The sequence below is a fragment of the Eurosta solidaginis genome, chromosome 1 (assembly GCF_040869045.1).
Source record: "Eurosta solidaginis isolate ZX-2024a chromosome 1, ASM4086904v1, whole genome shotgun sequence".
Classification (NCBI taxonomy): domain Eukaryota; kingdom Metazoa; phylum Arthropoda; class Insecta; order Diptera; family Tephritidae; genus Eurosta; species Eurosta solidaginis.
The window spans coordinates 297367374-297395102 of record NC_090319.1 but is presented as its reverse complement, the minus strand read 5'-3'; the positions used below and the strand labels follow the sequence as shown (position 1 = coordinate 297395102).

The window sequence follows — 27729 nt, the reverse complement described above, 5'->3', positions numbered from 1 at the left end:
CGCAGAGCTCGCTTCCTGGCTTGTAAAAGTAGTTGTGTTGTTTGTAGTTTGGATGTGTTAAGACAGAGGAGGCGGAGGATAGCAAAGGTGATCGGTGTGATTGGCGTGTGTGTGACTTTTGTGTTTGGGATTTTAACCCCACCTCATTTCTCATTGTCGTTTTTCGAAGCCTGCCGTGTAGAGTATATGGACAGTGAACCAGAAGTAGCTCCCACAGCGATAGTCTGTTTCTTCTCATTTGGTATAGACCCTTCAATACTATCGTAGTGGCTGCTGTTTACACCCGTATGCCCACCAAGGTGATGGTCTGTTTGCTTACATTATTAAATAGCAGAGTTTTGCGGGCTGGTTATACATATCCTTGACCACCGTCCATTGGTGCGTCGCACAATCATTCATTTTCAATGACCTTACACAAATGGTCGCTTCGAAGTCGCACCTTTTGGTGCACCGAAGCTGCAATCCTAAGTGAGCTCTTCAGCGAATCATGCCAAAGTGGTTTCAATGAAATTTCGTTTATTCCTGTCCTGAGCCAATGTGCCACCCGTGTTGACCAGACTGCACAGACGTAAAGTTATAGCAGTACTAACATGCTCATTCAGTCGTTGTGAGGTCTTTATTGACCGACCAATTCAACCTAAACTGAGATGATCATATTCTTCCTTTTGAAGGTGTCCGAAGTGGTATAGGTCAGTTTACAACTTTTCCAACTGTATTTGAGAGAAGGGCAAATGTATTTGATAAAAGGGCCAATGTTATTTGAGGAATGGAAAAATCTAATTAAGAAATGGGTAAATGAATTTTTGAACGAATAAAATAAAATGCTTTTCTCAAACACATTTGCCCATTTCTCAAAAGCATTTTCCCCCTTAGCAATTTCATTTACCAATTTTTCAACGACATCTCCCCTTCTCCCAATTTCATTTTCCCTGTTTCTCAGATACATTTGCCCTTTTCTCAAAATCAGTTGGAAAAGGTGTAGATTTGGAAATGGGCCTGGGACTATAACTTATTACAATGGTTGGAGGGGTTCAATTTCGATCAAATTGCGCCCTAAGAGTAAAGAAAACTCAACAGAAGTAGTTGTTAGAAGGAAAGTTATAAGAAGGCAATTGAAATTTACAGGAAATCTTTCAAAAGCTGTCTTAATTATATCGCACACATATGGCGTACTTAGGTCAGCTCCCTTTCAACTTATCTGGTTAGTAATTATTTCTTTACAGTGGACTTTGATTTTTATAAACAGTGAAAAAAATTGAACCATAAGCCGATAACCATAGTCACGGTAATAGCTCATCTATATTTTGAGAAAATTAAGGGTGTTTCAAATACCTTTCCCGGAGCTAAGAGTTTATGTATGGAAAGAAATTTAATGCATTTTTATTAGCTTAACATTCAGAACTATTTTATTTTGCTTTACTGTAATTTTTTTTAAAGTCATTCAATAAACCTTTTTGATTATTCCACAGAAACCAATAAAAATTTAAGTCATCCACAAAAAACCATAAATACATACTTACCAAGAAATCCTTTCTGTCTAGCTGTTTGGTATGCAACAGTCTTGCTAAAATGTTACCATTCCTTAATGTGCTCGGGCTGAATTGAGTATTGATTTTATAGCACTTTTCCTTCATGTTGCTTCAATCTTAGTAGATATTTGCCATTAGTTGTATTCCTTTTCCGACAAATTCCATTGTTCGCCCACTTCTTTGCTTATAGCACAGATAAGTGTGAATGATTATAAACTACGATAGAAATGCTCTGTATTTTGTTTTTGCATTGTGTAATACTTCTACGGCAATGATGTGCAACAGACAGAATGGCAAATAAACAGGAAGTGTAATGTGCGGTTGCCAACATACATATTTACTTGTTGATAATGAACTAAGAAGGTGTCAGATACTTTTAAGGAATCAGTTTGGTTGTAATTTAATGATACTTAGCATTTATGTATGAATGTATTGTATTAAAATATTGACTTTTGAAGGGCACTTGTTATAAAAAATTTGCTCATTGATAATTGGCCAACACAAGTTATACTGTTTTCACACAGACGGCTTATTGAATAATAAAGGCAGTTTTCTACATTAAGACGCTTATTGAGCTCAATCTTCCCTACAAAATTCGAATCTATAATTATTTCATTGGTAGCTAATCGAATGCCTAATGAAGTCAAAAGCACAATGTAACTCTGTTGGGAGCGTTCAGTTTCTTAGTTTTTGGTGTGCTCAGTGCTTAAAAATGTCATTTGTCAAAGTAAATGTCATTGTCTGCATGGCGGAACGATACAAGGTGGCCGCATCGAACAGCTGATTATAACCTTTTTTTATTTGATTTGATACATCAACTTCCGGCGCAGTACGATTTTGACATTTGTCCATCGAATTTACAAAAACAAAGTACATGGAATTCTTACTTATGTATGTAGGTATGTCACCATGCTGCCACCTTGCATCGTTCCGCCATGATTGTCTGTCATATAGCATTGTCATTTTATTCGCTTGACATTTCATCCTTCATACTAATCGAGCAGTTACTTCTGTGTGAAAGCAAAAAATTTACGATTTCATTAGAAGGTGAAATGAGATCATTAAGTTTCTGTGTGAAAACAGTATTACGGGTTCAGACAAAAAACTCTTACGTTCCCATTGGATATTTTTCGTGGATGTTTTATGTCGTTAAGTGGGGTGCAGTCGATTTGGTAAGCACTCCGAGTGCCATTAAAAGCTTCTCAGTGAAAACTCATCTACTTTGCAGACGCCGCTCGGAGTCGGAATAAAACTTGTATGTCCAGTCCTGCCAATTTGTAGGATAAATTTAAAAAGCACACGACATGAATTGGAAAAGAAGCATGGTCTAAAATCTCTTCGGAAGTTATCGCGCTTTACATTAATTCATTCAACTGGAGTGCAGCCACAACCGGAAGAAGAGTGTGTGAAGGCACATTGTAAGGGTTTGATATGTTTCGTCTGCTTTAGCTGATCGGGGTAGTAGCAGCAGGTGTCAGTACCGTGACATAACGGATATATATCCAGTGTTATAAACGTTAAATGCACACAAATCTCGAAACCAGTGGCTGCCAAGTTGCTACTTATGCTTATAACCTAGAAAAGGATATTTTTATGGTTAACCTGCACATTGTTCGACAGGACCTTCTATACACAAAGAATATGTGGAAAAATCCATGTGAATTGGCTATCAACCCTGCAAAAAGGAACTAATTTACAAGGAGATATTAGATCCGTGCTTTCAGGCCGTGTGTGGAAAGCGGAGGATCGGCATTACTGTCTCATGGGGTTGAATTTCAAGAAATTTTATTAAACAGAATGCTATCTTTAAAATTAGCAATAAAAAAATCTGCAAAAATGTTGATTAATTGGGCTGTAGAAGAAACAGACTACCAGAAATATGGTACACTTACCCTTTCAATGTATAACTTGGTGTAAAATCTCGCCTCTATTAAAATATTTCACCATTTATATTTGGTAGACTTAAATGGGCTTTTTAATTTTCTTATTTAGCTTGTACCTAATTGAATAAGTTTAACGCGCTAAATGCATGGTGAAATCAACAACACGTACGACAAACCAATTCATTAGCCGAATAACGAAAGGGAAGTTGATTTACGACTCACACAATTAAATTTTTTGAGGCTACAGCGTTGAATTTTCATTCGGTCGGAGCAATGCTGTGCGAATTGAACACATTTTAAAACTTAATTCTTAAATATTTCAGTAGCAGATGAGTTAATTGTTTTTGAACAGCTGCGTTCAGTAGTTACCTCTTGCCAAAATTTAAGACTTTGATTAATAACATAATATCTTGGGTGAGATCTTACTTGGCAGATCGTAGCTGTGTTGTTGTGGTAGATGGTATTTCTTCGCGGTCGTTTACTGCCAATTCTGGTGTACCCCAAGGGAGTGTGTTGGGTCCCTTATTATTTGTTATCTTTATTAATGACATACGTCATTGTTTCAGTTATGCTGAATTCTTATTGTTTGCTGATGACTTGAAAATTTTTGCATCAATCACGACTCAATCTGAGTCCACTATGCTCCAAGCTGATCTTGATAACGTAATGGACTGGTGTAAACGGAATCGTCTGCTTTTAAATATAAGTAAATGTTTTAGTATTACCTTTGCTAAAACTCGAAATTTTCTTCCTCTTTCTTATCATATTGGGGACTCTACGCTGAGGGTTGTTGATGAAATATCAGATCTTGGTGTAGTCTTTGATGCGAAGTTTCTATTCCACAGTCAGATTAATTATGTCATTGCGAAGTCTTATTCCACACTCGCGTTCATTCGCCGTTTCAGTATGGATTTTAGTGATCCTTATACTTTAAAACTTTTATTTACAACCCTAGTGCGGTCTAAACTAGAATATGCTGTTTTCATTTGGAGGCCGTACCATGCCTGCCATATAGACCGACTTGAGCGTATTCAAAAAATATTTTTGCGATTTGCCCTCCGGTCTTTGCGTTTTCAGGACCCTGTTCCAACATACAGTTCTAGGTGTCTTTTAATTAACCTTAAATCTTTAGTGAGTAGAAGATCAATGCTTTCATTGACATTTTTATATGATATCATCAATGGGACGGTTGACTCGCCCTATCTTTTAGAACGTATACGGTTCAATGTACCATCGCGAACCCTTCGATGTCACGATTTTTTCTGGTTAGATAGATTTAGAACGACTTATGCTTCCAACTCTCCAATTGCTAGGGCAATGAGGGAGTTTAATTTGCTGTATTCTATAGATATTGATTTTGCATTAAATAAATTTAGGTTTAAACTGCTATTGAATGAAATTATTTGAATATTTTATATTTATTAGTTAAGCTATATATTAGTCAATAGTCTGTAAGGAGGTTCTGATTGTCCTAGACTATAATATGAATAAATAAATAAATAAATAAATAAATAAAACGAAAAACTAGAGGCCTGCATACCAGGCATAAAAGGTAGCATTTTTACAAAAAAAAATAAAGGAAATGTGACAAAACGTATGGATTTTTCGAAATAGTTGAAATTTTGAAATTGAATTTCGAAACATTTTGATTTTTACGCGCTAATGTTTCTGGAATGAGGGTAACGATATTATTTGCAAGTACAAGAAACGTAAAGCCAAAATTCCTTGTAAATAAAATCCACATATTTTTCTTTTGAACAATTGAATCTTATGTATTGTGACGAATATTAGCAACACTAAGCCATACTATCATCTCTAAGCCGATACTAAGCAGTCACTTGTATCTACATAAACAAATCAATCATTATGTCTACACATATGTACATACAAGAAGCGGAGAGATATGCACAAATACATGCATATATCTGAGATGCTCACAAAAGTATGTAATCATCGGTCGAAGTATCACTCACATATACACGCGCATATGAGAAGCTATAAACGTGCATCTGGGTTTTATAGCTGGTGAGAGTTTGTAGCTCGTAAACAAGTAGTAAATTTTAGAAGGAGAAACGCCTAGAGGTATCCCGACGAGGAAACCGAAGAGTATAAAAGCAGCACCAGCTGAGGAATGGGCAATCAGTTTGATTTATTACGCTATTGGTTGTGTGGTAGTGTTATTGTAGTCTAATAAAGACCATTTTTGCATTATTGAATATTGGAGTTATTTATTCAACAGTGTAGCGATACGAACGTTAGTAGAAGGTTGCAAATAAGCGGAATTGCACTAAATTCGTTACAGTATATTAAATGAAAAAGAAAGAAGTATGCGAAATTTTTATTTTCGTTATTGTTGACACTTGGCGTTTATTGTTTTCATTGCTTTCACATTTCACTCAGCAAAAAATTACTTAATATCAAGTGGGAGTGCAAAAGCTGCTGTAACAAAAGCGAAAGTCGTAAGCACAAAATTGAAAGAAAACAAACTTTATATATCTGTCTTGGATTCCATTTAAAGCTCGCAATAAAGATAATGGGCTATTAAGATATGCTTTTATATTTATTTTAAAACATTTGCAAAATTTCAATAAGTTATTTTGTAGAGTGCGTGTTTGGGATTTTAATTTTGATTGTATCACAAAAATTATGCGCTTGAGTGACTACTAACCGAAGAGTTAGACTTCTTTTGTTAGAGTACTTGATGAAAAATCTCCCTTTGCAAAAAAACTTAGATACTTTTTCAACCTTTGGTTTGAACTCAGTTAGTTTAAAGTAATAAAAAAAATTAAATAACTATGATTTATTAACTTACTATTTTCTGTTTTGGCTACAGAGTTCCTTCAGATCGAAAAAAGGATCACATAAAACGTCCTATGAACGCATTTATGGTATGGGCCCAAGCAGCACGTCGAGTTATGTCCAAGCAATATCCACATTTACAAAATTCGGAACTGAGTAAATCATTGGGAAAATTATGGAAGTAAGTATCATAGATAATAAGTTGTCGTGGAAACTCCATGTGGAAGAGAGAGCGAAGAAAGCCTCCGCGGCATGGTATGCATGCACGAGGATGCTAGGATGCACGTGGGGCCTATCACTCAAACTCTCTCATTGGGTATTTACGACAATTGTCAAACCCATACTTTACTATAGGGTTCTTGTTTGGTGGACAGCCACACAAAAAAGTACGTGTACCAAAAAACTTGTGAGTGTATGCAAAGAAACAATGATTAGCAAAACGGGAGCTTAAAAACCACCCGACAGCAGCATTGCATGCCATTCTACACATCCCGCCTGCAGACCTAACGGCAAAAAACATCGCGTTAATAACTGCAACAAGGCTTAATTCCTCGGGGCAGTTTGAGTGCAGGCCTTATTACCACAACAGTATAGCGCCATCTAATATCGGGCAAACGAAATATATTGTCCTGTGCCTGAGCTTCAAAAGAGATATTGGGGCCACAATTGAGACGGAGGGTTGGTGCCGGGGTGCAGAAATGGCAGAACATATTATACACGTGTATACGAAGGGTACAGAATTAATGAAAGGGGTTGTCTGCCGTTTACTGTGTACACCCAGAAATAAGTAGATCCTACAGGCTGCCAGATTACTGCAGACGGAAATTATAGCAGTGAAGAAAGCAGCAGAAATACAGGAGGAAGCGTGCTTAAGCTGCAGTCGCATCAATATATATATATATATATATTGATAGTCAATCCACGATTATGCATGTTCTGTGTTCGTGTCCTGCGCTCGACAGGTCAAGGCTCAAGCTATAAGGGCAGCAGAGTTGACAGATATCAAGGCAGCAATTAAGCTGGGTCCTAGAAAACTGCTAGTATTAGCCAAGAGAATAGAGTTATTCTAAAACATATGCCCTGACACCTGATAGGGGTTCTTCCATTTGGTCGTCAACCAAATTCTTGTAACACTATGGACATACTGAACGGCCAGTTCAACCTAACCTAAATATCATCTCGAGATTAAAGGATTGAGATTAAGACAATTTTATCACATTTAATTCACACTTAAATTTTAAGACACATATATCCAGTTGGAATAAATTTTATGCATACACGAGGTATGTATGCTAAGTGTATGAAAAAGTATATAAGATTCATATTTTTGGAATTCTAAACATATTTATTTATATAAAAAGTAAGTATTTGTCAAAAAGTATGAACAGTCCATTGGAACCCGAGTGGGAAGTTATGCTTGAATGAAATATGCATGTTGTATCAATGATCGTTTCTCTGTAAAAATACACTTTTCTGAATTTTGTCTGCCCGTATATAATTTAGGACTTTTTGAATTTTCTTCATTGTCTTGAAAAATTTATTCGTAACTAATAAGGGATTGGACAATTTGGAGAAATAAACTTGTATAATATCGATGATTTATTACGACCGCCAACCGTTTGGCGCCTGCTTTACCGCCATTGAACTGTAGTGAGGACAATTTTCAGGATGGTGGGGTTTGACTAAACCGGTAAGAATTGTGCGTGCATTAATGGTCTATATAATCCGAGTTGATGGCTTCAAGTTGCCCCATCGTTCATCATATTAATGTTATTGTTATTGTAATTAAATTGTAGAATACTATTCATCAATGCAGGGATTAGCGCTTTCTTACATAGGTAAGAAACATACTTATGAAAGTATATATGTTTTGTAGTTGTTTTGTATGCATTCGGCATAAATACAACCATATGCATACAAAATTAATACAAAGGGTGTAATAGAGTGTGTATGTGCCCTGAGAAACTACACGTGTTAAAAAGAATTAAACATGCATTTATACTTCATGCCTCAAATATCGATGTTTCATGCATACATTTACAATTGGGTTATATAGTCGGCTTGAGAGTGCAAGCCTGTTAAGTTCCATTTTTTCCAAAAATACATTTTTTATGCAGTTTGATAGTGTAGGAGGTAACAAACCAATCTGGCATAGGTTGGGTTTGGTTGAACTGGCCGGTCCATGAGGACCTCAGATAGACTGACTGGGTCCGTAGTATTACCAGAAGTTTGTTTTAACGACCAAACTGAAAAACCCTATCAACACCAGGACCTATATTATAAAATAACTCCGTCCTCTTGGCAAACACGAGAAGCTTCCTACGACTTAAGCCCCTTGCTGCTTCTAGATCTGACAGCTGTATCCCTCCTAATAGCTGGAGTCTTAGCCTGGCAAGTGCAGGGCACGAGCACAGAACGTACTCGATCGTTTCCTCTTCCAGCCCGCACTTCCTACATCTGCTATCACTCACCAAGCCTAATTTAAAGGCATGTGACGCCAAAAGGTAGTGTCCAGTCAGAATACCCATCATGAGTCTACAGTCCTCTCTTTTTAATGATAGAAGCAACTGTGTTACTCTAAGGTTGTAAGACCTACACATAATTTTCGACACTTTACAGCTCCGCGCTTGAACCCACGCCTTTTCCGTTTGGTCCATCATGTGCACCTCTCGCCTTCGCTTAATTCGCCAAATCTAATTGGAACGTCTACGGAGCAAGCTTCAAGGGATGCGCCCTTTTTAGCTAGTTCGTCCGCTTTTTAATTCCCATCTATTCCCATATGCCCTGGGACCCAATATAGATGTATGCTTCTCCCTGCACCGATTCTCTCCAGAGACTGCTTACACTCTAACATGCATTTAGATGCTGTGCTATGCGAGATTATTGCTTTAATGCTGCTTGACTGTCAATATAAAAGTTAAAACGGTTGCAGCTTAAGATATTCTCTTCCAGGGTTTCTACTGCTTTAGTTACGGCTAATATTTCCGCTTGGAAAACGGTACAGTAATCCGGCAGCCTGCAGGATCTGCTTATTTCCGGATCAGCGCACTATACCGCAGACCTTACTCCTTCCACTACTTTGGAACCATCTGTGTACACATGTATGGCCTCGTCCGCCATTTGCGCACCCTTGCGCCAACCGTCCACCTCTATTGTGGTCTTAAGATCTCTCTCGAAGTGCAGATAGGGAATCAGGTAGTCTGTTCGTCTTGTGATTGATGACGCTATACTACTATGGCCATATGGTCGGCGCTCAAGCTGCCCCAAAGCACCGACCCTGGTTGCAGTCGTTAACGCTTTGTTCTTTGCTACCAGGTCTACAGGTGGAATGTGCAGAATGGCATACAGTGCAGCCGTCGGGGTTGTTTTCAGGGCTCCCGTAATGCTAAGCATCGATAGTCTGCATACCCCCTAATATTTTGAGGTATGTTGTTTTTTGTGTGGCTTTCCACCAAACAAGAACTCCATAGTATAGAATAGGGCTTACAATCGCTGTAAAAACCCAATGAGAAATTGAGGGCGATACGCCCCACGTACACCCCAGCATTCTTTTACATGTATAGAGTGCCGTTGAGGCCTTCTTGACCCTCTCCTCTACGTTGAGCTTCCATGACAGCTTACTGTCTAGGATGATTCCTAGATATTTTGTGCAAGATTTCTCCTCTAAAGTCCCCCCTCCTAACTTAGGCCTGGTCCAATTTGGGACCTGGCATAAGAATTACATCAAATATTGGCCACACATAAAGTAAATATGCTTTCAACGAAAAGTTCCAATAGTTCTTTGCCTGCCATGTAACATTTTTTATATCCGTTAGCAGACCGAAAATTCTCAAATTCACTGAACACGAAAAAAGGCATAGAGCAGAGCTGCAGCATAAAAAAGTAAGCTACGTCGTCTTTTAGAACGGAGCAAATAGCAGAAGTGGAGCGAGTGAAAAAAAAATTCATAGCTATGTGCTCCACTAGGTTAGGTTAGGTTGAACTTGGTGATCCGTAAGAACCTCACATAGACTGAATTAATTAATAGTGTTTCCAGAAGTTTGCTGAACGACCAAACTGAAAAACGCTAACAGAAGCCAGGACCTATGATATGAAACACCTCCTTTCTCTTCGAAAATACTAGAAGCTTTCTAGGACCTATAATACTTGCTCCTTCTAGATTTGATAGCTTTGCCACTACTCTGTGCCGTGCTTTATCGGGAGTTCGTGGCCATTACGGAATAGTTTCGGTGTTACTTCCGTACGGTTAATGTGGATATTTCGCTGTGATTTCGGGATGATGTTAGAGACCATTCGGGATCATTGAAGCGTTATTTTGGATTGTTGTCAGATATTATTTCGGGGACATTTCGTGGTCATTTCGGGGCCATATAGGTATGGTCTTCGAGACATTTTAGGATTCTGGACTATTTGGCGCCATTTAGAGGTCCCTCACGGATTATTTGAAGATCATTTTGGTAACTATTTCTGGCTCCTTCCATTGTAGTTTCGGTGTCAGTTTGGATAATTTCGTGTTGATTTTGTGGAATAATTTCGGGTAATTTCGGGGACATTTTGAGTTTATTTAAGGTTTATTCTGGATAACTTCGTGTTCGTTTTGGAAAAATTTCGGGGTATAACTAGGTTAGTTTTGAGATGATATTGAGGTTTGCTTCGAGATGCTTTCCGGGTCATTAAGGGGCTCTCTTGGGGTAATTTTCCCAGGATTTGGGAACTATTTAGGGGTCACATTAGTCGTAAAATGGGGCTGAAGTGAATAAAAATGAACTTCAAATAATCCCGAAAACACCCTGGTAGAATCTTGAAACAGTATCAAAAATCAGGCTTAAATTACCACGAAATGGTCCCGAAATACCCCTAAGACCATTCGGAAATAAGTTGTAAATAATCATAAACCATATCACCCCTTAAATTACCTCGAATGGTTCCTAAAACCATTCCGAAATTACAGCGAATTATACGCCGAAATGGCCACGAACGCCCAACGAAGCACATAGCAAACACTGAAATTCGAAAAGGCTCTTATGGCTTCTATAAATTTGACATCGAATTGAATTTTTCTGAAGAAATTATGTTGAAAAAATTCATAACAAATTTCATTTTCGTAATTTAGTGTATCAATCACAAATTAAACTAAAAATTTTTAATTAAACTTTAAACGAAAAATCAAATCCAATTACAACCAAATGCACTTTAGCCTTCAAGCAAAATAAATACAGCTATAAAGCGTTGAAAGTTAGAGAATGAGGAAGCACTGAAATAAATCAAAAAATTTTAGACAATAGAAAACAGGAAAAAATAGAAAGGAGAGAGAAACCCCTACCTTGAACTTGAATAGTAGCAGCGAGGAAGTTTTCAATCCGCCATTGTGGTTCGCCTCATTCAGATATAAGAAGGCAATGGATGAAGCTTTTCGCGAAGCTAAAGTTTCAATTGTTGGTTGTTTTACGTTCGATTACATTTTGCTTTTTTAGCAATATACAGTGGTGGTCACTTAAATAACACACATTTATTTTAAGACAGTATACACAACTGCTGTACAAGCCAAGTGTCATATCTTATCTCTCAAACTAACTGACAGGGTGCTCAAGATAGCTTTTGCTTGGCATTTTGACAGGATGTTCAATATGGTGGCGCATACGGTCGGCTATCTTTATCACGGAGGATGAGACCACGATAGTATCCTTCGAAATCAGCTGGTCTTTTCTATTTTCTATTTGATATCATATTGGTCTTATTGACAATGCCTTTGGGTATTTTGTATAATGCTTCAGTACTGAAAGCAAATTGCCAGCAATTCAAACAGTTAGAAAAATTTAATACTAAAACTTTTAAACTTTTTGTTAGAGATTTTTAGAATTTTTTTTGAGTACGCAGTTTGATAGCTTATTAAATTTGATTTGAATGGTTGAGTACTAGTTTTAGCGACACTATCTTAGAACTACATATATTCCTTCCATAATCAGTTGCAAACGAATACCGACGTAATGCATTGTTGACAATGGCCAACGCCGATCAGGTCGCCGTGTACTAAGCGGAAAATAGTACTATCGTGAAATGATATGGCTCAACGCTAGATCTGAGCTAGTCAAATTTCCTGCGGTAGTTGGATCATCAGCTTCGAGCGAACAAATACATAGCAAAGTTCTGCGTCTGCACTGCAAATAAAAAACAATTAATTTTGCTTTTAGTTGGCTTCTCTTGTGATGATTCATTGAATTTTAATTTCTCTGTGAATATTGGAAAGATTTGTTTCGCTGATTGTGTTTGCACACATAAATTAAAAATGTTTAATTTAAAATTATTGTATGGAGTGCAATGATAATAATAATAATAATAATAAACCCAACGGATTAATACCCTCCAAAGCCCGCCCAACCGACACGAGGGGCGCATCCGCATGACGCACGGATTTGTTTTTGTTTTTGCCGAGTTGTTGATAGGCGGAGGTTTGTTAAGCGTCGAGATCTAAAACTGCTCAGCTACAGAATAAAAATCATCAGCTGAGTATTATATACATAACAGTAGAAAATTATACATATAGTAAATTGTTAAATAAGTTAAGGATTTAGCATATATGAAAAGAAATTTACTAAATTGGAAAGTAGAGCATTTTTTTTTTTTAAACTTAGGCATATAAAACAAGTAAGGAAGCCTAAGTTCGGGTGAAACCGAACATTACATACCCATCTGTACACTTGAAATGCTGTTGTTGTTTGTTTTGTGTGCTTAATAATGTTACAAGTCTGCGCAATAATACATATACACTAGCAGACCCGGCAGACATTGTTCTGCACCAAATTTGGCCTATCTGCATACATTTTAATAAGCTTTTTCCGTCTAACTCTGCCCTACCCCTCTACACTGTTTGCTAATCTTTTTATTCACTCCTCCCTCCATCTTTTTCGCTTCGTCTCCATCTTCGTCTCATTCTGTCTCTTTCTCAGTTTCTTTCTCTCTTTTCTCTTTTCTCAAGTTTTCCTCCTTCTTCATCTCTTATTGCCAGTCCCAGAGGGTGGTATGTATTTTGTTCCAGTCCCATTCGGAGTCTCAGTCCCAGTCCCACTCCGACTCAGTCTCAGGCCCAGTCCTAGTTCTAATCCCAGTCCCAGTCCGTCTCTGGTATACTTCCCGGAAAAAAGCATCATAAATACTAATATAGGCAAATTTATATACGAAATTTCAGGCAAATCGAATAGGACGTATGTAAATAGGTATGTGGGTATTATTAATTCATGTCTTTATTTCGGCTTCGCATGCATATTTATCAGTTTTGCCAGGTTGATGCGACTAAATCGAATATCACAATAAACTTTAGAGCTCTCAGCAACAGCTTTCATTTGATATCCATAATACACACACATTCTAGGGGTATCCGGGTCCATGTTTTGGCCTATATCTCGAGACCCTAGTCACTCAGCGGTGTAAAACTTACTCTGTATTATAGCACACATCAACAGCTTCAATTTAATACCCATAACATAAAAACACATTCTAGGTGTATCCGGGTCCATGTTTCGGCCTATGTCTCGAGACCGTAGCACCCAGCGGTGTAAAACTTACTCTGTACTATAGCACTCATCAACAGCTTTCATTTGATATCCATATTGTATAAACACATTCTAGGGGTACCCGGGTACACGTTTTGATCTCAAGACCCTAGACACGTAGCGAAAAAAAGGGTAGATGTTGGTCGATTCTCAGACCTACCCAATATGCTCACAAAATTTCATGAGAATCGGTTCAGCCGTTTCGGAGGAGTTCAGCCTCTAAAACCGTGACAGAAGAATTTTATATATTAGATATGGGGTTCCATTCTGAATTAATTTTTCTTCGAGTTATGGCTCCGGAAACATAGAAAATTGACTATTCATAAAAGGGGCGGTGCCACATGAATGTGAAGTTTTTCCTATTTATTGTTATAAATCCACTTGGAAAATGAGATGCCATTGATACAAAGCTCTTTTTTTGCAAAGATATAGCTTATTTTATTCGTCCATGACCCTTTTAAAAATCCTTAACCGATGCCGTTAATTTATCTCCAAAGCATTCCGTATAGTAAAGGCAACCTCTCTGCCGAATTTTGTTACGATAGGTTTAACGATTTTTGATTTATGATTAATAATATTTGTAAAATTGATTTTATCACAAGTGGGCGGTGCCACGCCCATTATAATTTTTTTCAAATTTTTATCAAGAGTCTCAATGTCAGTCCACACCTCAAATTTCAAAATTGTAGGTGTATTATTTACTAAATAATCAGGTTTTTTGTGTTTTCCAAAATTTTTTATATATAAAAAGTGGGCGTGGTTATAATCCGATTTCGCTCATTTTCAAAACCAATCTATTCTGGGTCCATATACCGTGTACCAAATTTGGTGAAGATATCTTAATATATACTCAAGTTATCGTGTTAAGGGACAGACGGACGGACGGACGGACATGGCTCAATCAAATTTTATTTCGATACTGATGATTTTGATATATGGAAGTCTATATTTATCTCGATTCCTTTATACCTGCACAACAAACCGTTATCCAATCAAAGTTATAATACAATGTGTACAAGTACAGCCGGGTATAATAAAAAGAAATATAATACAATATATCTTATTTCACAAAAAAAAAAAATATATTACTTCAACAACTTGGTCCCACTATATTGCAACGAATTTACTGAAATTCCGCTTATTTTACACCTTCTACTAAAGTTCCTATCGCTAAACTGTTCAATAAAGAACTCCACTATTTAATAATGCAAAATGGTCTTTATTAGACTACTTTAAGCTTCAGCTGGTGCTGCTTTTATACTTTTCGGTTTCCTCGTTGGCATATTTCTAGGCGTTTCTATTTCTAGAATTTACTAGTTCGCTGAAGATTGCTACTTTTGTGAGTATCTCAGAAATACGCATGTGTATGTGTGAGAACTACTTTGCTGATGATTGCATACTTTTGTGAGTAACTCTCCGCTGCTGTATGTACATATCTCTAGACATAATGATTGATTTGTTTATGTAGATACAAGTGACTGCTTAGTATCGGCTTAGAGATGATAGTATCCCTTAGTGTTGCTAATATTCGTCGCAATATTATCGGGAAGATTGAGGCAAAGTTTTCCCTCAGTTTGCAATGCAATACTTTAAAAACTTGCTTGACAATCAACGATTAGTGTCTCATAGATTAGTGGCCCTCAATCCGAGGTCTGATTCACGAATGCATCAAATTTTGATGTCTGAAAAACGAAATTGATACTAATAGGATGCTACTCCACTATTTTAGATACTAAAGTTTTCTACAGAGAATCTCAACGATGAGGCTTATCTTCGAACTGCACCCTCATTATCCTCAGATTGCCAGACAGCCTTAGGTGTCTTACAGTCCTACACAATTACCTCAAAGTGAATGAATATATTGCAGTATTAAATGATCTTGGAGTCAAAAACAAGGTTTTGTTAAGACGGGTTCCCGGGCATGAATAGGCAGACTACCTAGTCAATCAGGGTGCTATACCAGTATTTTAATGTCCAAAACCCTTCTGTGAACTAACAAAGACAAATAGTAGGAAAACCAAAAGGAACTGGGTAAAAAAGCAGCTCCTACAACACTGGATTAAATGACTAGGCAAACACAGGCCAAATTGTTAATATCCTCAACAATGAGAGTATCAGCCAAACTCATTAATCTAAGCAGGTAGAACCTACGAACTCTCACTGGGTTCTATACGGGACACTGTAGTCCACGATATCACCTTAAATCTAGCCGATACACAAATCTGTAGCTTTTGTGAGCTTGAGGATGAAACGTCGCTTCACATTTTCTGCGAATGTGTCGCTCTGGCAAGACAGAGACTCTCCCATCTAAATGGTGTGAAATAAAACCTCCACATATAGTAATGGGCTAAAAGGCCAAGCAAAATAAATCTAAATAAATCTCACAGTGCTACGACAAGTGGTTACACTGCTTTCCAAATATCTTGCCACGGTATTAAAAACTGGGTATGGCGGCCAAGCTTATTTACCAAGGGTAGATTACACAAAATATACCACAGCAGCTGCCAATCGCCGCTTTCAATGCGCGGAATATTTCGTTATGAGGCTCTTAAAAGTTTATAAATAAATCCATGAACTGAAATATATGCAACATGTGCTTGATAAGACACTTTCCCATCCAAGCGCAAATTATTTATATTTTCAAAAAATTTCATGGTTCAATGATGGTGTTTATAGCGATAAGCTTTGTGCAGGCGCTTTTAACTGAACAAGTTAACGAAGTGCTTATCAACATAGTAGCACGAAAAAAAAAAAAAATTACAAAAGCTACAAAGCCCACACGCCGCATATTTAGTCACAATATTTGTGCGTTTTTTTCCTCGCCGAACAGCTGGTCATCAATTGCTTGATGCGCTTCATTGGCAATCACCACTCACAATTTCATACAAACTTCATAAACAGAGATCACTTAAAATTATTATAATGTTTTTTTTTTTTTTTTTTTAATTTATACTTTTTACATTTCGAATATTTCCGTTGCAGTTTATGTAAAAAAGGCTTAAAACTAATGATTCTTTTGTTTGGATATCGTTGAAATTTTGTTATACAAATATGAAAAACTAAATGCCTAAAACATTACAGCAGCAGATTGATTGACAATCATCAATTGATAAAAAATAAATTGGAGGAATTTTATTTGGTTAACAGGAAATTTGCTAGGTTTGCGAATGTTTTGTAACTGTTTATGAAATGTTTAATTTTAAAATATTTATTTTTTAATAAACAAAATATTAATATTGTTGCGAATTTTAGCATCACTAAGCTACGTCCATAAAATGTGACGAAGAATAACTCACGCACACACATGCTGTCGTCAGTCGAAGCTAGTTGCTCACACATACACATGCATATATGAAGCTCAATTACCAAGCAGGGGATACAGCAGTTGTTGAAGGCGAAACGTCTAGACTTTAGTAGAAATATGCGAATGAAGCAACGGAGAGTATAAAAGCAGCGCAAGCTGAGTAATCAGTAATCCGTTTGATTCAAACACGCTATAATTTGCGAAGTGAAGTATAATTGTGATGTATAATTGTACTACTCCAAAAGCAGTCTAATAATGGCCATTTTGCAATACAGAATATTGGAGTGATTTATTCAACAGTTTAGCGATTCGAACGGTAGCAGAAGGTTTCAAATAAGCGGAGTTTCCCAAAGTTCGTTACAATATTAAAAAATTTGCGCTTGAACACTAAATTTCGAAGTGTAATTACCCCTTTAGTATTCTACATCGATACAATTAAAATAAGTCACATGAAAAGGCTGGTTAATAGTACATAAAAAGAAGAGGAACTAAATATTTAATATTTAATATTACCTACTCCTACCTATGTTTAAAAATTTACAATTCATATTCAGACATTTATAGTTCAATTTGAGAAAATTACAGTTCAAGATTAGAATATTGACAATTTAAGTCCAGATATATCAATTTAAATTCAGAAAATTAGAATTCAAGTTAAATTCCAGCTTTACGAATTTAAATTGGAATTTTTGAATTTGAATTGCAACTTTCTGAACTTGAATTATAGCCTTTTGAATTTGAATTTATGAACTAAAATTGGAAATTCTGATTGCAATTCTCTGAAACTATCTCAACTTAAGCTGTAACTTTCTGAATTTGTATTGGTATTGGTATTTTCCGAACTAAAATTGGAAATTCTGAATTTAAATTGTCATTTTCTGAATTTGAGTCGTATTTTTCTGAATTCAAATTAGAATCTCTGAGCTTGCATTGCAAATTTCTGAATTTATATTTAAATTCTGAACTAGAGCTGTAATTTTCTGAACTTGAGTCGTAACTTTCTGAATTCAAATTAGAATTTTCGAACTTGAATTTGCATCTTCGGTATCTACGATAATTACTTTTCTTTATGCTCGTACGTGCCGAAGAAAAACAAGTCTCTCATTCTTATTTCAAACGAACATTACACTTTAGACGTTAATGGGGAGGCCACTGCAAATATTAGATTACAATAAGTATAAGGCGGGAGTAGACGCCATGGATCAAATGATATAACTTTACTCTTGAAACGCCAAACAAGGCAATGGCCACTTGCGTTCTTCTACAACATGCTGGACGTTTCAGCGCTCGCTCATTATATTTGATGAATTATCCCCAAAGAGGGGAACTGATAAACGACGGGAATTTTTGATTGAATTAGCACATCAATTGGTTAAACCAAACACGGAGTTACGAGCAGCCAAGCCGAATATATCGCGATTCCAACATATCAAAGATGCCATGAAAGGTTTGAATGTTTTCGTAAGTTAATTGATTTTCTTAAACCGTATTAGTATTCTTATAAAACAATTTCTCTTCAGCTTTCATCTTCTTCAGTGCCAATACAAAATAATTTGCCTATATACGCCCCATCTGCCTCTAACCGGCCTATTTGTCGTATTTGCTATAAGGAGGATAAAAGAAAAAGTGTTTCCATTGCATGAAATGTAAATCTCCGGTGTGTGATTCGTATTCAAGTTAAATGTGTTTCAAAAAGATTGCTGAAGAAACACCAAGATACTCCTCGAACTAAGGATTTATAGGAGTCTAGTTTCATTAAGACTGGCATATTAATTTAAAAAATTAACATTCATACATTTTTGCAACAATTCTTGACTATATTTTTGAATTAAATAAACATTGTAACACACTTGGTTTGTTCAATTACTTTTTTTGGGTAGTGGCACGTATACATTACCTTGTGGTCTGTCAGACCACAACATAGCGTTAACGACAATTTAAGTCACCAGTAGTCTAAGGGCTAGAGCCGAAGTGGTGAGGGGGAAATAATTTAATTAAGCAAAAGCGATTTTCTCTCACACGATTTTTCCAGTGGTGTGTGTGCTGTCGCAGCCCTGGGTTTTTACGATCCACTACACCCACTTTTGATGCTGGCTAACTCGGTGTTACTTACCTAACTCCGCAAATCATCCGCCAGGCGATTACCTCTGCTAAGGCCTGAGCATCTAGGAAATTCGCATCAGACAAAACATTAACTGAATGGTGTGAGGCAACAGAAGCTGATGATCTTGTCCAAGACGTGAGGGCACCCCAAAGTGCAAGTAACGAAATGTAACGGTTATATATTTGGAGAAGTACTATCGACAACACTCCCTTATGCCATTTCATCGGTAACAAAATGGTGAATATAGATAGTTTGTGTTGCCACTCGTGTTTCATGGGTGGAATGGGAGTTTTTTAGAGATATTGCGATAATCAAATGGGACTGGAATATTGTAGTGTATATCTCTTACATTATGAGGGATAAATTTCTCAATTAATTAGCCGTAAGCTATCGAAATATTTTCTTGATTGCTTCAATTGATCTTTAATAACTTTCTATCAATTTAAACGAAAACTTTAAACTTAACTTCCTTCTGTCTATCTCTCCCAACAGAAATCTGAAGGATTCCGACAAAAAACCATTTATGGAATTTGCTGAAAAATTGCGACTCACCCACAAGCAAGAGCATCCGGACTATAAATATCAGCCAAGGCGTAAAAAGGCACGTGCCCTTGCTGTCAGTGGCGTACAATGCGATGAAGTGATGGCTGCCGGTACGGATGGAACAGCAACTACAAAATTATCAAATACAACAACAACAGCATTACAGTTAACAACAAACTTCCTCACATCCGCTGCATACCAAACGAAAAACTGCAATGGTCGTAAGGGAATGGGTAACAGTAGTGGTGGCACCACAACAACTACAAATCGAACTAGCGCACGTAGTACAAAGCTTACAGAACAACAACAATGCAATAGTAGCAATAAAATGAATACACTAAATGGATATAACGCAAATGGCAGCTTCCCAAGCAACAGTGCTACCAATGGCACCATCACATGCACAGCGGATATGTTGAATAGCGAAGCTTTTATTAACTCACTGAATAGTGCGTGTGCTGCCTCACTGCAAAACGCAGCTAATGGAGGTTTGATGCCTGAGTTGGTGGGACTAGATTTTGTTGGCCAACAGCATTCCCAACAGCAACAGCGCTATGACTATGCGCGCCCTATAGACTCCCCATGTTCCACTGCCAGCTCATTACAGTCGACTGGTGCTAGCAATTCAGCAGATGGACAACCTCTAACACCGCCCGCTACACCTTACACACTAAGTGCCAGTGGTAGCTTACTAAGTATGAATGGTAAGCGTACACCAACAACAGCGACAGCAGCAATATCGACACATTTATTGCGACCGCTAAGTGAATCGATAACGATGGGCGCTGTTGATGCCGTTGCCGGTTATGGTATGATGACGGATGGCGTACGCGAGTATATTTCATTGGATGAGAGCCCCTACAACGTGGGGTTGTTAGAGTTCTCACGTGGTGCAGGTGGTGAATTTTTGAATGCAAATGATATAGACTCACACTATCAACATAGCGCTGGCGCCCAGGGCTCATTAAATATGGGACGCATTTATGGTATAGATGGCGTTGTGAGCGAAAACTATGCCAATTATAGCGCAAATCAATATCCTGCCTACAATTCGGAAGCTTGCAGTTCACCACACTCCATTGGCGTTTTAAATTACTTGGAATCGAGTGCGGAGGCTGCAACAGTGGAGATTGGGTCTTCTGTGAATGCAGGTATCAGTAACAATAAAGCTCACTCCCCTTGCTCTATGGGAAAATACGCAGCGGGGCATAGTTATTTAGCGCCAACAACGCTAAGCAATAGCGCTATTGACCCTAAGGAGATTGACCAATACCTCATGGATCAAATGGTACCACTAACACAGGCTATCGTAACTAAATTGCCTGATCCGCCACCACATACAGGCACTCTTAGTGCGCCCGCAACAAGCATTTTGTGCTCAACAATAACGAAAGCGCCACCAGCAGTCACATCAACAACAACAACATCCATATCAGACAACAATTCATGCATAACAGCTAAAGCAGATGTTGCGAATAACTCAGGAGGCGCTGATGGTGGTGGTGATGTGGGGGAACGGGGATCAAACCGTAATTCTATGAAATCCACTGCCTCATTTCATGACCTATACAAATCACATTTGCAGCAACAGCAGCAGCAACAACAACAGCATGATGTTTTAGAATTGCATCCATTAGAGCCCACATCGTCTAAAAAAGCAACAACATCAATAACAAGAAATGCGGGTATGACAAGTACAAGCAAATATGGCTGCAGCACAAATAACAACAGCAGCAATAGCAGAGGTAGCAATACAAATAATGACAACAACAATAGCAATACAATAGTAGGCGTTAGCAGCAATGGCGGTAATTGCTTTTATGCGACTGGCATTGATATGAACGAGACATCAGCTTTGGCTATCACCCATGGTTATCATCAACAGCACTATGGTCAACATCATCACGAACTCCAGCATTTCCTACAAGATTCGCAACAATCGCCATCTCATCATCAAAAACAACACGAACACGAACAACAACAACAACAATCACATCAGCAGCAACAACATCTATGGAATAGCTATATTAGTCCATAATCAGCTTTATTTTGCGTGCGTGGCCAGTTTATTGATTTTTTGAACAGCCGCTTATTTAGCTTCCAACCGATATGTCGATTTCGTTTTTGTTTCTCCGCCATCCCACCGTTTTCATTAAATTCTCTTTTGCACAAAACTCTTTTGTGTATTAGCACTGATGGCTTACACTTGCACTCGAGGATGTGTGTAAGTAAGAGAAAGCGCCAGTGCATATTCATGCTTACAATCATAAACAAAAACAGTAAGGAGCAAAATGATAGCACAAGGAAAATCCAAAAACACAGATGAGTTTACGATTTGTTACAAATTTGTTATCGGTAACAGCGGTTATAAATGTTTAACCGAATTTTAATCGACAAGTTGTCGGTTTGTTATCGATTTATTATTAATCGAAAAGTCATCGATATGTTATCGAAAAGTTATCGATTAGTTATCAAAAAAGTATAAATTTTTTATCAAAAATGTATCGACATGTTATGAAAAATTGGTCGATTTTTAATCGAAAAATTACTGACTTTTCTTAAAGTGTTACCAATTCGCTATCGAAAAGTTTGGAAAAATTATAGGTGTGTTATCGATTTGCTATCAACCACTCATCGGTTTGTTATGAAAACTGGTTGTTACCTTTATTATAAAATCGATGACACATCTGTAACCCGTGGATAACAATCCGATAAAAATCCAATAAGAAGCCGATGAATCGACGACCACAAGGCGATATCTCGATGACAATAAGTTCGCTATCGATAATAAGCCGATAGGTGAACAATAACTTGTCGATGTCAGTTGTTACGAACGAAACTTTCCTCAAAAAGCCCGATTTTACTTGTGTGTGTTTGGTAATGTTACCTCTGTTGTGGTTTAATTTCAATCCCTGACTGGCCGCAGTTAACTTAAACACATTAAACAGACGCTCAACGGTTTATTTACATAACAAACTTCCTGAACACTTGCTGCTCATGCCTCGTTTTTAGTGGTAAGATGGCCACATTGTCTTAGAAACTATAAAGGAATGCACCCGCTTCCACTTATTGTTAGCTTACTAGGTCATTGCTGGGAGATGTGACACCTGATGAGTCCTAGGTTTTCAAAGACGCTCTTTCCGTTGGGATGTTTCGATGTCGCGACACTCAAATTAGAGAAATGCTATGTGGACTCGCCAGAGTCATGGCCCATCTACACACTGAAAGGCAGATGTGTTTTCACTGAGAAGTTTTTCCTGGCAGAAATACACTCACAATGTTTGCTCAATCACTGCCAAGGGGCGACCCCACTTTGAAAAACATTCTTCTAATTGAAAAACCTTTTTCATAAATTTTCGATGATGCCCTTTCCTTTCCTTAAGGCCATGCTTGTTGAATAAAAGCCTTAGCGATACATATCAACCAGGGTATTATATTGAGATGGAAAACTGTTTATTTCCCTTTTCATCCCATTTTTTTTAGCCATAGGCATGCTTTTAAAAGTACCTTCACTGCTCTCAGCTCATGATTCATCATCTTTCCTTAAGAAAAAGGATTAAACATTTTGCTTTTGAGAGCATTTTCGCACTTTCGCAGATCCTTAGATTGATTGAATAGACACGCAAATTTCCTCTCAACATTCACCTTTTTCCCTTCTGACCTTTGAACGCGGAAATCCCATGGGTAGCCCATTATAAAACCCATCAATATACGCTATCTGCATTACCTGAAGGATGGCAAGTTTTGTGGAGGACAATTATTTTCAAAGGGCCAAGTCGTATCCCAAAGTCTCCGAGCACCGTTTATGATAGCATGCCATACATTAAAATAGGTTCGATCAGAGACTTAGAGGGCGTTATTTTTGTTCGCCGGTAGAAGACTTTTCAAATACCCTTTTAATTTAAAGTAGCACTTGATAACAACATTACTTCTCCGTTTGATTTCTAGGCTATGCTTCTTCGCTGTTACAGCTAGGTCCTATGCAGGCGAAGTTTTTCACTGTTTCGAAAGGTGTCTGTCTGGCTGGCTGGCTTTTATATTAGAGAGGACTCTGCGTTGTCAACGTCCAGTCAAATTTTCCTCCTTCTTTATCAGGGCAGAGAAGGTAGAACTAACGACGCATTCCTTAAACCTCTGTCTGCAGCGTAAAATGGTTTCAAGTAGCTCAAAGAAGCACTTCTTAATCATTAGGGAGGTATATACTTTAACCTTTTCAGGAAACTCAAATTCAGACATATAAGTACAGACAAATCCTGATAAAGCATTATTGCTTTAATCTTTTCGGAGGTATGGTAAAACGATGTCTTTCGTTTCAAACACGTTTTTTTATTATTCCAATTGACTGGCTTTTGTTGCTTTCTTTTTTAACTAAATTGTTTAAGCGGGAGGGTGGAGGAAGGAATGCGGCATGAGTTAATATTAACTCCATCGAATACAGTAAAGCTAATCAGATATGTAATACAATTTAATCGAAAAAAGTAACAATCATGTCCCTTACCAGCCAAGAGCTAGAACGAAATAGTGAGATGCAGAAAAATTTTGATTCTAACACAAAATAAGATCATGATTTCTTCATATGAAATCTTGTAGTTCATCCTCTGAGAAATAAATTGTCAAATTATTAAATAAAAATCCTTTTTCTATTAGCTCAAGGTGTGCTATATTTATGCTCACAACTGTATTCGTATATGATTGTTTTTTTTTTTTAAAACAGAAACACAAGTTTCAGTATAAAAACTTGCTATTGTCACGGATATTAGCATCACTAAATTATCCCATCACTAAGGCGATGCTAAGTATCAAGTATAAACATATATAAGGCAGCCAGAGAGATGTCACACACAGATGCATTTACTTATATGCCTATGTGCGCGCGAGAGACTGTAAACTACAAACATTCACATCAATAATTCAATCTTTATGTATCTCCATAAACGAATAAATAATTGCGTCTACACATATGTACGTATACGAGCAGCGGAGCGGCAATGCACAAACACATGCATATATCTTATCTGAGTTGTCACAAGAGAGAGCAATAATTTGTGCACGTAGTTGTGGCTGGCGGTTTTGTAGCCGAAACAACTAGTAAGTTCTGGAAATCGAAGAGCCTAGAAGTATGCAGCGTAAACTATAAAAGCGGGGCAAGCGAGTAAGAAGTAATTCAGTTTGATTTGAGATTTGGATAAAGCGCTATCTAGCGAGCTATAGCAGTATTATTTTGAATAGTAGAGTTTCATTTGAGCTGTAAATCAGTTTGGTTATTAAGTAAGCTATTCGTTGCAAAGTACAAGTGTGATTGTGAAGTACTTGAATAAAGGCCATTTTGCATTATTACATATTGGAGTTATTTATTCAGCAGTTTAGCGATACGAACTTAGCAGAGGGTTGCAAATAAGCGGAGTTACAGTAAATTCGTTACACTATTTTAACATAGCTTTTGGGCATTCGACTATTGAGGCTTAGTTGCAGGATTTGGCAGACACAATCGCATTTCATGCCGCTTGATTGACCGTCAGTTCAATTTCATGAGAGGATATCCATCGAAGGCGATGCTAGAAACAGATAGGCGTTTGACACAATCACAAAAGAATATTGCTATTTTTCACAGCTATTGCTGAAGTTAAGAAAACGAAGATATTGTACTGATGTCGATTACGTAAGTTGGTTACTGTCAATGTATGTTAATTGAAGTTTTGCATACGAAGTTAATTATAATATTATTATAAAATCTTGTTTTAATATTGCAAATTCAATTTAAAATGCAATTATGTAAATTTGCTGTTCCAAAATAGGACAAAGGAAAAAAAGTAAGGACTTCATACCTTTCATGAATGGGGCTGAACAATAATCTTATCCTGTTCGTAATCTCCAAATAATCGGATGTATAAGAAAAGAAATATATAGTAAACAGATGTACGTACCTAAACGATTTTTAAGATAAATATAAAATAAAAAATGGCAAAAAAACCCCTTATCTGAACGATTGGTTGTATGGGATATATATAACATATAGCTCCGATCGAAATTATTTTTACAGGAAATCTTCTATGATACATTAGAATATATCACCAAGTTTCACGTTTTTATATTGGAAATTAAGGGAGTTTCTATCTGAACGATCGGTTGTATGGGATAGGTGTCTACTACATATAGCTCCGATCAAAGTGATTTTTTCAGGAAATCTTCTATGATATATTAAAATTTAAATCACCGAGTTTCACGTTTATACTTTCTAAATTAAGGGAGAAATGGCCAAAAATCTTTCCATCTGAACATCGGTTGTATGGGATATAACATTATATATAGCTCCGATCAAAGTGAGTTTTTCAGGATATCTTCTGTAATGTATTAGAATATATATCACCGAGTTTCACGTTTATACTTTCTAAATTGCGGCAGGAATGACCGAAATCGTCTTATCTGAGCGATCGGTTGTATGGGAGATATATGTTATAGTGGTCCGATCCTACCGGATCCGACAAATGTCTAATATAATACAAAAATATATCCTTGTGCCAAATTTCATTTAGATATCTCAAAATTTGAGGGACTAGTTTGCGTTCACACAAACAGACTTACGTACAGACGGACGGACAGACGGACATGGCTATATCAACTCAGATCGTTGCCCTGATCAATTCGGTATACTTAATGGTGAGTGTATCTTCTATATTTCTCAACATTACAAACATCGGACCAAAGTTAATATACCATTTCATGTTCATGAAAGGTATAATTATGTAGTGTGCATTTAGGCGTAAAATGCATTTCTTTGTATACAGAGAACTTTTGCTGGCATAAACATATTAGGGGGACTCATGATAGCATATAAACTTATAAGGTGTAAAATTATATCCATTTACACACGCGGTTATATGAACGCACCTAGTAATACTCTTGATAAACTTGATTGTTTTTCAGCTGTATTATTTCCAAAAAAATTTTTTTGATTGTTATACAAATTAAAAAATACCAAGATTAAGTGAAAAATCAAAACTAAAACGCCTTTACTTGCTGATGTTGGAGATTTTTGATGAAAATGCCGGCTGTAATGTCTGCAAGGTTGCATTCCTTTGAGTTTACCGCGTTTACACAATGAAATGTGCGCGTAAATTTATACAAATTGTGTAAATGATTTTTCATACAAAGTTTGACAGCTCGTGCGTAAACTAGATAAATTTATACGTTTACACACTTTATAAGGCATTTATACGATTACATGAGTCCCCCTATTATTTAAGTTATAGATAATTATGATTAAATAAATATCACGCTGAAACTTATGTTACTTCAATTCAATATTTGTAGTTAAACATTCATGGCTTTAAAATGTAAAATAAATTGTTCAGTTCATGTGTAATATGCATCAAAAATATGTTGCATACTTAAAGAAGTTCATTTGATATGTATATAATGAAATTATGTACAGATATATATAAACATAAAACTACTTAACTTTAGTGCAAAATCATGCAAAATCTTATTATGTTAAGTTATAAATGCGTCCTTGTTTTCATAAATTTCCTAAGTGAATAAACATTTTGGAAATTCAGAACATAAACTTGAAAAATTTGCTGTCGGTGTTTTGTGTTGAATTTTCTGATATCGTCATTTATCGTTTTTTTTAAGTAATCATAAGATTTTTTTATTCTTTATTTTATATTTTAATTAAATTAATTTTAATTGTTTATTTTCGAATGCTTTGTTCAATAAAAAATTTTAAAATTTTAAGAAAAATTTTCCGACAAAGATGGCTCTTCGAATGTTCTAGAGAAAAGTTTCCGCGGTGATTTAAGGTCCTGTACATGATGCCAATGGCGAGTATCGAAGAAGATATAATAATAAGTTGTATGAGCCTTACGTAGATATGAAGATAGTGTAGCCAATAATAACACAAAGGCTTCGCTTGCTAGGTCGTGTTATGCTGATGAACGAAGTTGCTTCCACCAAGAAAGTATTTCATTCGATACCAGAGTTTGGGAGCAGAGGAAAGAGGATACGTCCACTGAGTTGG

The 27729-nt window shown here is 36.8% G+C and overlaps 1 protein-coding gene across 1 annotated transcript in view; it reads left to right on the top strand.

The window, feature by feature from the left end:
- Sox100B overlaps positions 1–21750 on the top strand; it is a 54991-nt gene extending 33241 nt beyond the window's left edge. Inside the window, exons 2-3 of the mRNA XM_067767393.1 lie at positions 6246–6392; positions 19662–21750. Of these exons, the coding sequence (XP_067623494.1) occupies positions 6246–6392; positions 19662–21750 (2236 nt within the window). The remainder of the gene's footprint in view (positions 1–6245; positions 6393–19661) is intronic.
- Positions 21751–27729: the final 5979 nt, after the last annotated feature.